This window comes from Arvicola amphibius, chromosome 5, assembly GCF_903992535.2.
Source record: "Arvicola amphibius chromosome 5, mArvAmp1.2, whole genome shotgun sequence".
Lineage (NCBI taxonomy): Eukaryota > Metazoa > Chordata > Mammalia > Rodentia > Cricetidae > Arvicola > Arvicola amphibius.
In genome coordinates this window covers 109,171,834-109,184,759 of record NC_052051.1, presented here as the reverse complement: position 1 = coordinate 109,184,759, position 12,926 = coordinate 109,171,834, and the positions used below count along the sequence as shown (strand labels likewise).

Sequence of the window (12,926 nt, the reverse complement as noted above, 5' to 3'; positions counted from 1 at the left end):
AGTTCTGGCCACAGGGTCCCCTTAGCCCCCAGAGGTGAAGCTGTATCCTGGAAGGCGCAGGACACCCTCATACCCCAACTTGTGCTGTGGAATGCCTTGACTTGGAAGGGACTCCCTGCTGGTCTGAGGCCCTGGCAAAGGTGTCCTAAACCCAGCCCTCACCCAGAAAAGCTGGTCAAAATGGAGTTGAGTAGCTAAGTGTGGGAAACTCCAGAGACACCGGGGTTCTTGGGTGCCGTGACAGAAAACATGCCCAGTGTGGCTCTGATGGAACCATGCTAACAAGTGTGGGAGGAGCCAGAAGGTGGGACAAAGAGAAGTGACTTATTGCTCCTTGTGGGCCAGGTCAGAGGTCAGAGAGGTCCTGGGACTCGGAGTAAGCAGGCTCACCAGGCAAGCCAACACTAAGGGACTGGTGGATACGCAGCACTAGGCTTTCAGCAATAGATCCTGCTTACTCTTCCATGGGGAGAGAGTTTAATGGACCCCAACACACAACGCTATGCCTGCCTTAGGGTAGGAGTAGAAAAGAAAGTAAGGGCTCTCCCTAGCCTCATAAGTCCAGACAATCAAGCTTGCTTCCCTTCCCTCTGGTACTAACTCCACCATCTAGGCCTGAGGGAGTGGATAGGCACAGGGCAGAAAGTAACTTCCAGATTCTGGGTCTTCCAGCAATTACCCCAGGACCTCCTTACTTTCTGGGAAAACCATGCCTCGGCTGGATTTGGCCTGTGATTGCTGTTTAAAATGTCTGAGACTCAGTCAGCTCCAAAGGACGCAGAAACCCCCCCCCCCCCCCGACCCAGGAGTGTCCCTTAGCAGTTCTGCGGCTGTGTTAAGCTTAGAGTAGCTCCACTCCTCACAAGTTAATGACAAGAGACTCTGAAGGCATCAGAGGTCCTGCCTCTGACCTTGGGGGATGCATCCTGGGATCCCTAACTGGTTCTGTATTCCCTCCAGCTCTGTTCCCTGTTCTGCTTTTAGCCACACCATGAATGGCCTGGAGGCAGCCCTACCGAGTCTGACAGACAACTCCTCCCTGGCTTACTCTGAGCAATGTGGACAGGAGACCCCCCTAGAGAACATGCTTTTCGCTTGCTTCTACCTTCTGGATTTCATCCTAGCTTTTGTGGGCAATTCTCTGGCCCTGTGGCTCTTCATATGGGACCAGAAGTCAGGGACCCCGGCCAACGTGTTCCTGATGCACCTGGCGGTGGCAGACTTGTCCTGTGTACTGGTCCTGCCCACTCGGCTGGTTTACCACTTCTCTGGGAATCACTGGCCATTCGGGGAAATCCCATGCCGACTCACTGGCTTCCTCTTCTACCTCAATATGTACGCCAGCATCTACTTCCTCACCTGCATCAGCGCTGATCGGTTCCTGGCCATCGTGCACCCTGTCAAGTCCCTCAAGCTTCGGCGACCTCTCTATGCCCACCTGGCCTGTGCCTTCCTGTGGGTGGTGGTGGCTGTGGCTATGGCCCCACTGCTAGTCAGCCCACAGACTGTGCAGACCAACCACACGGTTGTCTGCCTGCAACTGTACCGGGAGAAGGCCTCCCACCACGCCCTGGCATCCCTGGCTGTGGCTTTCACCTTCCCCTTCATCACCACAGTCACCTGCTACCTGCTGATCATTCGCAGCCTGCGCCAGGGTCCCCGCATAGAGAAGCATCTCAAGAACAAAGCCGTCCGCATGATCGCTATGGTTCTGGCCATCTTCCTCATCTGTTTTGTGCCCTACCACGTCCACCGTTCCGTCTATGTGCTTCACTACCGCGGCAGGGGGACTTCATGCGCCGCTCAGCGTGCCCTGGCCCTCGGCAACCGGATCACCTCCTGTCTCACCAGCCTCAACGGGGCCCTGGACCCTGTCATGTACTTCTTCGTGGCTGAGAAGTTCCGCCATGCCTTGTGCAACTTGCTCTGCAGCAAACGGCTCGCGGGACCCCCTCCCAGCTTTGAAGGAAAGACCAACGAGAGCTCCCTAAGTGCCCGATCCGAGCTGTGAGCCCTGAGCTGTAAGCCTCCAGGACATCTTGTCCCTAGGCCAGCTGTCAGAGAACCAGCTCTCCACTGGGGCACATGCTGCAAGGGCCACCTAAAGACCTCTGTCTTCCCTCACCACTTCCTGAGCAAACCAACTGAAATGTCAGCAGTTCATGCCCTGCTCCAAGGTCTTCACTGCAAGGCCATCCAGTCTGAGCAAAGGCATCAAGAGGGAGGGCCAACTAGCTAACTACAGGATGCCCTGCCCACCCTTCCACAGGGACTCGGTTGGCCTGCCTTATTTACAGCTCCCAGACACCCAGTGACTTCACTGGTGCTAAATAGAGAAGAGCCACAGGGACATTTCTGGAACAATGGGAATCTTTCTTCCCCACTACACTGTCAGCTTCTTTCATATACAGATGCCCACAGCAACAAAGCCCTACAGAATAACCCAGAAAGCAAGCTGCCCAAGACCCAGAAAAAGAAGCATCACAAATCTCAATGGAACACAAGGGGTGTCCGATACTTCCTGTGAAGTGCATGGTATATCGTGTATCCCTTGCCAGCCTTGGGAGATAACCTCTTTCTGATTTTAGGGGACACAGACTCTATGTAAGCCACACATGAGTGAGAACATTTCAGAGTGGTTGCATGTGAGCCCAGCAAACACAGCTCTGGACTCTCCTGCTATAACCATGTTCCCACGCCTGCCTCTAGCCTGACAATATCTAGAGTTTCTCAGTAGAAGGTGGCCTGGTCAGGCATATGGCATAGATGGACAGCCATTAGAGCCTGCTAGAGGCAGGGAGCCTGGTTGGGGAACCTGTCTCCATTATTCAAGCCCAGAAGGGGCATCCGCACTCCCTCCCAAGAGGCTTCTACTAGCCTCGGCTGCCTGGCTTTGAACTGTTGAACTTGTCAGCATGTGTTGGACATTTGTATCCTTTTTTTGTACTTGTTTGTATTACTCTTAAACATAATAGAGCCTTAAGGTGAAGGAAATTATTGTGCTAGTTCAACATGACACATATGTCCTCCCCTGGGATGCTCTTACCTTCCAAAAATGACCAAGCAAGGCAATGCCTCCCTTTATTGTGGTTCTGGTGGACCAGGCAGACCTGAAGCTATGCATCATGGAGTTCCACATGCCATTCTAGGTTAGAAGGGCTCTCAGACTTATCCCTACAACCGCATCAATAGAAAAACCCTATATTTTTCTATTACATTTTGTCTTCCAAAAGCATGGGGTAGTGGCCCATGCATGGCTCATCTCAGAAAGAGCACAGCCCAGACTGATGCCCCTGATGCTCAGCAATGCTTCTCACCAGTACAGGTCTGTCCACCATTGTGGTCCCTCACCAAGACAGCCTGCTGAGTACAATACCATATCAGCCTTTCAGATGCCAGGACCAGCGAGAGGTCATGTGCCTCTCCGGTGGCATAGCAAAGGGACAAGATCACTGTAGGCTGAGACAAAAGTGACAGAGGGGCTTTGACAGAGAACCAAGTACCCAGACAGGAAGGGCATTCTTGCGGGAAGCTGGAGGGTCTCTGGAATGCCTTTTCTGGCACAGTGGGGCATGCAGAAGCAGACTTGGGTCAGAGGAGGAGGATCTTGCAGCTCTATTTGGGTCCTGTTGTGTTGGAATCTCGAATGGAGATGTCACACAGGCAGGGGCATTGAGCAAAGGAGAGACCTGGAGGAGACCCCTGGACTGTCCAGATGTGCCATTGAGAGACCCAAAACTTCATCTTCAAGGGCAGGTATGGATATGGGCCCAAAGAACACCTCTGTGCAGAGAGAGGCTGGAGGAAGTTAGCACAGAACAGAGGTCTCACTGGGAAAGGAGACGGTTTAGGCAAGAGGGCCCTGCTGTGAGGCCACTGGAGGCCAAGGAGAGGACCTTATGCCATCCAGTTTTGACCTGAGATAAAGAAAAGGTCAGCAGCTATGCTTAGGACTTCAGGGCACAGAGGTGTTGCTGGGAGCTCCCCCAAAACTTTCCCACGCAGGTGGGAGATGAGGTCATGGCTACAGGGGAGGTGTAGAACCCACAGTGAGGGAGGCAGGGGTGGGAAGAAAAAGAAAGGCTTCTTGGAAGGAAAAGAGCCAGAGTACCAGTGAGGCTTACGGTTCTGAATTTGGATAACTTGGGCAACTTGGTTAAGGGCTATCTGTCCAATATCCTCCAGTCATGTGCGTACAGGAGGGAAGGCAGACAACTGAGGTCAGCATGGTGTGGTAGCAGCAGGTGGGGTGTCAGGGGTAATAGGGATTTGTCAACTGAAAACTCCTCATCCATCCATATCCACTCAAGACCCTTCACCCCAAAGGAACACCCCTTACCCAGAGGCAGCCCTGTCTGTCCTCACTCTGCTGCCCCCGTCCTGATCCATGCCCTTGGGACTGTGTTCTCCTTCTAGTAGGGGTAGGACAAGGTCCGCAGCCAGATCAGTACAGGGCACCGCAGAGCCTGGAAGGTGCCTGGTACTTCGACGGACCATGTCTCCTAGAGTGGGGGCAAGAGACCCTCCTCTCCGCCCACAACTGCAGCAGCCTCACCTGCCTGCGTTCTTCACAAAGCCCAAGTCAGCCAGCTCCACGTCACACAGCTCACAGCGGAAGCAGCCTGGATGCCAGTTGGTGTTCATGGCCTTGATCACGCGTCCAATGACAAACTCACCTGGAAGAGGAGCGATCTCAGCTGTCAGTCAGGGCACACTCAGCCTTTGGCCCCTCCCAAGTCCTATGTGCCTGGGGCTTCTCCAAGTTCAGCCTTGTCCAAGCGCCCCTCTTTTAAGGACCTGAGAGCAATGCTCAGAGAGACAGAATGGGGCGATAGGTAAAAGTCCCCAGGCTAAGTAGTGTGCCAGTCTTGCCCGTTCCCTACCTGTCCCCTCCCCACTTCCTAGGTGCTGTCACCAGCTCTTACCACAGAATCCGCAGCATGGAGCAAACAGCATTTGGAAGTCATGTTCGCAGTACTTCCGGCCCTCAAACTGCAAACGGGACCACAGACAAAAGACAAGCAGGTCATTCATCATCGCCGCAATCCCTTGTCCCTAATAAATAACAGTGGCCTGGGGTCTGAAGAAGAGAGCCTTCTAGAGCTAGCTGGAGCAGGGGACTAGCCATGCAGTTTAGCAGGGTGCAAAGTGGGGGTTTCACAGAAATGCTGAGGGGCCAAGGTCAGCTCTTGGGGATTCTTCTATCTGCTGAGGACCCGAGGATCTTGACAATAGACCAAGCTGAGGTGGGAGCTGGGGCTGGGGAAGAATGGGTCAAATCTGAGTTACATGTGCCACTTTGTCCTGCATGTCTGACCAGATCAGTGTCCCCAGAGACTACAGAAGACCCATGGAAAGAAGAGGGGAGAAAGAGAGCACAGGAAGGGCCTGGGAACTGGCCCAAAAAAGCAAAGTCCCCGAGTGCTGTGGTCAGCCACTGTCATGTATTGTCCCAAGAATGACCAAAGCTTGCCTCTGCTTTCCTCTCCCTTAACAATTTGCTTTAAAAAAAATCTGAGGCTGTACCTCAGTTTGTAGGAAGCCCTTGTTTCAGGTCACAGAGCTGCATAAATGGGGTGTGGCAGTGTCCTTGGGAGATGGAGGCAGGAGGCAGCAGAAGTTCAAAGTTGCTTCTTCTAAAGCAACACACAGCTCTCCCCAGTGAGCCAGAGAGGCTAGAGGCTTGAATTTCCTCAGCAGCAATATCTCCCAAACACCCACTATGTGCTTTACTTGGCTCTGGTCTGAAACCCCTCACAGAGATCTCCCCAGCCCTCTGCAGCTTCTACAGCCCGCCAGCATCTCTCAGGAGCCTGGAGAGCAACAGGAGATTTTCATCTGGCCTGCGGGCCACATACCCACATCAGTCAACCGATGATGCCCAGCAGCCCCCCCCCCGCAAGAAACACAGCCCTCTCTGAGCTCTGCTCCTGCCCTCCTCCACTGCAGCCCAGTGGAGCATTGCAGTCAGTGTTTAACCAACTCTGGCAGAAGGCAACAGAGGCCCTGACTCTGGGTCTGCCAGATGCTGTGGTGTAGATCTTACTGCCAGGCTAGTACCATGCCGACGTCACAAATGGCACCACATAGGCAGAAATAATTTCAGACGCATACAGGACATGAAAGTCTAATGAAATAATGAGAGAAGTAGGTCATTTTAAGTGTTTGTTATCTTCATTTTTAATAAAGTACTATACCCCTGTACATTGATACGATTTATTATATGTGTGTGTTTATGTGAATGTAGGTACCCCCTACCCCCCGGAACAGGGTCTCTCGCTAGTCTGTGGCTCACCAAATAGACCAGACAGACTGACTGGCCTGTGAGCCTCAGGAATCCACCTGTCTCTCTCTTTCCCCAGTTCCGGGACACAGCACAGGCTGGTATGCCCTGCTGGTTTTTTACATTGGTTCTGGGATTAACCTCAAGAGCTCATGATTGCGAGGCGAGCACTCTGATGACCGAGGCATTTCCTCAGCCCGGGCGTGAGTTACTTTTTAAGAACAGCTGTGTTTAGAAAGGATTTAACTACTTGCTCTTGTGAGCTGGTGTGGGCAATTCAGGGCCCTTGACTTTTCTCTGAACTATTTCAAGACTCAATGACCCCACTCCTGGTCCCACCTGGTATCCCAGCTTCTTTCCCAACTGCCCCACAGCCTCTGTGTGGCACGATGCCCAGAGCCTTTCTTTCTCTTCCACTTTGTTTCTGAGACGGTCTCATTGCGTAGCCTCCCACGATCTGGTGTTACAGGCACATGTCACATGCCTTGAGTAGAGGGATCTTCTTGACATGTGGGACCAGGGTGTGACTCCTCTGTTCCAAACCCAAGTATCTCCAATCTCTTACAGAACAGAAGACCCCAAGGAGAGCCACTAAGACAGGAAGATGGAGAGTCTCTGTCTAGCTCCTGCCACTTTCCCGCTTGTTCCCTGCTTCTACCTGTGCTACACCAGCCTCTCCCCAAATATCCCACATGCTTCTGCTTCAGTATCTCGTCATGTGCTGCTCCTTCTGCCAAGATCTCTTCCTGCAAAAGAGTGTGTGTGTGTGCATGCATACATGTGTGTGTACATTCACATGTGTGCATGTATGTGTGTATGTGTATGCATGTGCGTGTGGGGATGTGTGTTTGTGTGTATGTGTGTGCATGTGCATGTGTTCATGTATGCATGGGCGTGTGTGTGCATGTGTGCGCGCGTGTGTGTGTGCATGTCCGTGTGTGTGTGTGTGTGTGTGTGTTTAGCTCTTCTCTTCCAGTCTCATCAAACATAGCCTGCTTACCCAACTCCAACCATGAGAATTCTTGTTTCTAAAGCATCCTCCCCAGATAATGGAGTCACTCAGCCATTGCATTCACTGTCTGAGCCAATGGAGAGCGTGTGCCATGGTGGGGTTCTTCCTTCCCCAGGGTTGCCCAGAGTCTGTCCAGGGGCAGTGGAAGAAGAGTGAATGCAGAAGTTCCCAGCTGAGGGACGGGCCAACACAGTGTGTGAAACTCAGCGTTGCTGCCTCAGAGCCTGGCCAAGTCGCTCTTCCAGAACAGGCTACTGCCCAGAACCTCCTCACCTCATAGAAGAGCCCCTCGGGGAAAGGCCGGAAGCACTGTGCGCACACGAAGCAGTGCTCGTGGTAGAGCTCCCCATTGCTGTTGACGATGCGCTCGGTGGGGGCAAACCGGGCCTGGCAGCGCTGGCACATGGCATCGGCCAAGCACTCAGACATGTTGCTAGAGGGAACAGAAGGAGAAGGAGGTCAGCACCGGCCAGCAGACTTGCAAGACTGGCCCGGGGACACACATGCCCCTGTTTAAAAGGTTCAGGTGGATCCAACCTTTAATGAAAACAAACATGGCACGGTATTGTAAATTTCCTTAAAACATGAAATGTTGTTTGTGCAAGGACACACACGGGGGTAGAGGGCTGCAGGGCTGCAAGTCGGACGGCAGTCTCAGCTGTTGTTCCTCAAGCACCATCCACATTGTGCGTGCGTGTGTGTGTGTGTGTGTGTGTGTGCGTGTGTGTGCGTGTGTGTGCGTGTGTGTGCGCGCGCGCGCACGCGCGCATGTGGCAGCATCTCCCACTGACCTGGATGGAACTCACTAAGCTGTCTAAGCTGGCTGACAGGCAGGCACCAAGGACGTACCTGCCTCGCTCTGAGCCCGTCCCCACCGTGCTGGGGTGTAAGTACACGTCCCCACTCATGACTGCTCCCCCGTAACCTCTCCACCACGACACCTGACCCATCTAAAGCCATGTGCTGCTTAGTTTTGTTAATCTGACACAAACTAGAAATGTCTGGGAAGAGAGAGTCTCAACTGAGGAGCTGCCCCCATCCAACTTGTCTTGGGCATATGTAGGGGACATTTTCTTCACTAGTGGTTCCTGTGGGAGGGCCCAGCTCATGGTAGGTGGATCTGGGTTTTTAGAAAGCAGCTGAGCCAAACGTGGGGAGCCAGTGAGCCGCTTTCTTCCATGGAAGCTCGGCTCCTGGGCTCCTGTTAAGTTCCTGCCTGACTTCCCTCAAGACAGACAGTGGTGCAGTGTGTAACCAAACTCTCTCTCTCTCTCTCTCTCTCTCTCTCTCTCTCTCTCTCTCTCTCACACACACACACACACACACACACACACATCTCTGGGGCTCACTGGCCTGCCAATCTACCTACCTGGGTGAGATCCAGGGAAGAGTGAGACTCTCATTAAAAAAAAAAAAAGAAGAAAGAAAGAAAATTAAGGTGGAGTTCTGGGGAGATGGCTCAGTGGGTAAAGCCACTTGACACGCAAGCATGAGGACCTGAGTTTGATCCCCCAGAACCCATGTAAAAGACAAGGACAGTATCTCAAGCGTCTGTAGTCCCCGAGTTCCCATGGGGAGATGGGAGACAGGGACCAGAGAATCCCCCAGAAGCTTGTAGATCCCCAGGAGCTCACAGGCAAGCTAGGCTGACGTGCCCAGGGTGGAAGGTTAGGACCAACACCCAAGGTACAGCATGTCTACACAGTCCAGAGCTAAGCAGATCTCAAACTCCATCCAGAGGGCTGCTGTTTTCCCATAACTCGGGATACATCTCAGAATTCCCCAGCCGTGACCAGTCCAGGGAAGGCCTGTGGCCTCCAGCACTCCCTGCCAGAGGGCGGAGGGTCAGAGACGGACGGACATTCCATACCCTCCTTCACACAGTCAGCCCTAGCGCCAAGAGCAGCCTGTCCAGCTGTCCTCTGAAGAGATAACCAGGCCCCCGCACTCAGAGCACAGCACTGCACATTTCTGAGAGCCAAACCCAGAACTGAGAGTGCGTGCCACCCTGCTCCCTTTCCTCAATGTCCACCCCAGCACTCCAGACACCATAGTCCTGACAGACAACACAAGACATCCCTAGGCCTGGCAATAACAGGCCAGTCTGGGATGAGATGGGGAAGTCTTTCTGCTCCAAACACTAAAGGAGGCCTGCTGAGGATCACCTGGGAATAACTCACGCCTCTTCCTGTCCCCTCATCTCCCTGGGCGTCTCACAGGCCTGGCCATCCTAGACAGTTTCTTCCTCTACTCCAGCCCTTGCTTATGAGTGAGGGGGCCTGGGAAGAAAGATGACAGACTTCTTTTAAAAGTTCTTCTTGATGCTGGCATGGTGACATATCCCTTTAACCCCAGCCCTTGAGGGGTACAGAAGCAGGTGGACCTCTGAGTCTGAGGTCAAACTGGCCTATACAACAACTTCCAGGCCAGCCAGGGTTATGTAGTGAGACTCTGTCTAAAGGAAACATAGGTTTTTTTTCTCTTTGTTCCATTTATTTATTTATGGTGTATGTGTGTGTGTGTGTGCATGCGCACGCATGTACCTTGTTACCATGTACCTGTTAGAGGACAAGTGGCAGGAGTTGGTTCTCTCCATCCACCATGTGGGATCCAGGGATTGAACTCAGGTTATCAGGTTTAGTGAAATGTCTTAGCCTGATCTTGACCTGATCTTCCTGTCTCTACCTCCTGAGTGTTGGGAATCAACCCAGGACTTCATGTATGCTAGGAAAGTGCTCTACCAACTACATCCCTAGCCCATGCATCCAAGTCCTGTGAACTTTAGTACCCTCATCTGTAAAACAAGTCCAGCATCAGCTGTCTATAAAAGGCAATGCCTGCAGGAGAGTCTGTTATACACAAGCTACTTCCTGCCCATCACTGGGTCTTTGCGGAGAGTCTGCACTATTTCAAGCACTAGCCAGGTCTGGGCAGCAAGCACAGTCTCTAAAGTTCCAATGGAAGCTTCCTTTAGCCAGTAGCTTCCACCCCTGGGACAATTTGACCTGTCTCCTTAGCCACATCAGCATTAGAGGTCACCAGGCTGCACACGATTAACAGGGTTTGACCCAAAGACAGCCCTATTTCTCATCGTGAGATACTGGGAAATTAACACGCTGCCTTGGACAGCCGTACACAGGCTGCATTTCCACCGTCAGAAATATATTCCAGGAGCTGAGGATGTGGTTCAGCCAGCAGAGAGCTTGCCTCGCATGCAAGGGAGCCGTGGGCTGGATCTTTAGCCCTGTGTAATACTGGGTATGGTGGCTTGGTCCTGTGATCCCAGCACTCAGGAAGTGGAGGCAGGAGAATCAAGGTCACCATGAGCTGCATAGCAAGTTGGGGACCCACCTGAGCTACATAAATCCTTGTCTGAAAAGGAAGAAGAAGTGCAGGAAGGAGAAGAGAGCAGAGAAGTGGGACAGGGGCAAGGGAACATATTCCTATCCGAATCTCCAAATCTATCCAAAACCTGCCTTCTAGAAACCTTAGTTATACGCCTCTGGTCCAGCAGCTCAGTCTCCTTTTACCAAGAACACTTCAAATAGGTCCCACCTGTCACAACAGAGAAATGGCATGAGGTAGGAACCAGAAGTTCAAAGTCAGGAGCTGCATTAACATGTGTATGCACATTCCTGGGGTCTTGCCGGAACCTATGCTTCTTTATAGGGCCCACATCCCTCCTTGGGCCTTGGTCGTGTTGTTTGTTATATTCACCCTGAGGTCACTTTCAGTCCCTCATTACCTGTATCCTGTCATCACAGTTCATAGCAGACACAACCAAAGTTGACCAGGGAGGACCCCATTTCAACTGACTACATGCAGGTGAACCACAGGTCCTTACCTGAGCCCGTGCTGGCCCGTGCTTGGCCCCCAAAGAAGAACCCACATATGACAGGTATTTTGCAGATAGTCACAGATGGCAGACAGCAGCTGAGTCAGCGTGGCCTTCCCAATACCTTCCCTCTGTCTCTGTTCTCTGCCAAAGATGACGTGTGAACACACACGTATGCGTGCTAGTGTTCCTATGGGTGTGGAGATCAGAGGTTGAAGCCAAATGTTCTCTTCTCAACCTTGTTTTTTAGACAGGCTCACTAACAGTTCAGCTAGGCAGGCCACTGAGCTCCCAGAGATGGATCTGCTTGTCTCTGTCTCCCTGGTGCTGGGATGACAGACAAGAGGCCAGCTTTCTTTTGAAAGATGGGCGCTGGGATCCAAACTCTGGTTTTTCTGCTTGCACACGAAGTACCATATACACTGAGCTGTTTCTTTAGCCCCACAGAGACATTTTCAGAGCTCAGTCCTTTCGTTCCCTTTCACACTTCGCTGTCATTGGCAGGAAATTCAGAAAAACCTGAGTGATGTCAGCCCCGGGATGGCTTCCCTTCCTGTGCTACCAGGTCCTCATCCTGCCCATCTGTGACCGTAGCTCCCTGGCCCTCCTCCCCCACACTTCATCCTCCACCTGCTCCTCTGGGAGCATGTGTTCCTTAATGCTAATGACCCTCTGTCCACTGCCCCACTGCTCTCTCTCCCTAGATTTTCTCGGGTTATCTTCTAGCCAGATGACCCTGGAGCAACATGTATAGGAGCCACGTCCCCTGGTCTCTCTCCTCTGGGACTCCCAAAATCCTCCTAACCCCAGGTTAACCCCCGAGCTACTATGGGGACGACCGCAAACCCCGCTATCCCCGTCTACCTTCTCTCCCTTGTGTAGTCTCTAGAGAATCAGGCAGCTGCTGTTTGAGAGTCTGTCTAACCTGTGCTGGAATCACAGCCATAGTTTGGTAGTGATGTCCTTGACCACTAGCCCAGGTTTGTGCCTCTCTAAGGCGACACTAAAATCACCTATTCCGTAGCTGAGGAGGTGGTTCCATTGGTGGGGTGCTTGCCTGACATTCCCAAAGCCCTGGGTTCAGTCCTCAGCATGAAACACGTGAAACCGAGGCTGTAATCCCACTACTTGGGAGATGGAGGCTGGATCATCCTTGGCTGCATTGTGAGACAGAGTTAGCCTGGGACACACAAGACTCTGTCTCACAAAATAAAATAGCCTCAGTCTGAAAGCCACCAAAGGAACGACATGGAGCAATTGGTCTCTGGTGCCTATCTTTGGTTCCTTAACCTACCCAAGCGTTCAAACCTCAGACTTTATCAAAACCAGCTCCAACAAGTGGTGCCTGCTCCCCCACCCTGGCTCCAACCCAGCCCTGTTCCTGTGCCTTGGGTAGCCAGCCTGTCAGAAGGACCAGGAGGGGTTTCCGAAGCAAGTACTCCAGGCAAGTACTGGCTTTTCCGGCCATTGTTGTTCGCAACCCCACCCAGTCTCTCACCATTTACCTGAGCTCTTTGCAAGCCTTGCTTGGCCAGAGTGGGGAGCAGCAGGTACAGCCCCCACTTAGCTACACACACACACACACACACACACACACACACACACCGCCCCACCCCCACCCGTCATTAGCCGCCTCCCCCTTGGTGAGGCACAGCAAAGAGAACCTCCTTCGCAGGACAGGAGCTCAAGTTACTGGCTGTCGCCAAAGGGCAACAGAGTTAGATCTGAGCAGAAAGGATATTGTTCCTGCTAAGCAGACAGCTCCCAAAAACCAGGCCTAAGGAGGACCCCGAGCC

The 12,926-nt window shown here is 52.6% G+C and overlaps 2 protein-coding genes across 6 annotated transcripts in view; one reads left to right on the top strand and one right to left on the bottom strand.

Moving 5' to 3' along the window:
• Lims2 (LIM zinc finger domain containing 2) overlaps positions 1-12,926 on the bottom strand; it is a 35,247-nt gene that overhangs the window by 9,069 nt on the left and 13,252 nt on the right. For all 5 annotated transcript variants that reach the window (XM_038329241.1, XM_038329239.1, XM_038329238.1 and 2 more), the window contains 3 exons: positions 7,569-7,728; positions 4,926-4,992; positions 4,556-4,676 (listed from right to left, as the gene is read on the bottom strand). In XM_038329241.1, coding sequence (XP_038185169.1) covers positions 4,556-4,676; positions 4,926-4,992; positions 7,569-7,724 — 344 coding nt within the window. In that variant the 5' untranslated portion in view covers positions 7,725-7,728. The remainder of the gene's footprint in view (positions 1-4,555; positions 4,677-4,925; positions 4,993-7,568; positions 7,729-12,926) is intronic.
• On the top strand, positions 992-2,011 carry Gpr17 (G protein-coupled receptor 17). The gene has a single exon (XM_038329242.1). It carries the CDS (start codon positions 992-994, stop codon positions 2,009-2,011), a length of 1,020 nt encoding a protein of 339 aa, XP_038185170.1.

Bases quoted from the DNA above. Each gene is read 5' to 3' on its own strand.
- Gpr17 (XM_038329242.1), top strand. From the start codon at position 992: ATGAATGGCCTGGAGGCAGCCCTACCGAGTCTGACAGACAACTCCTCC.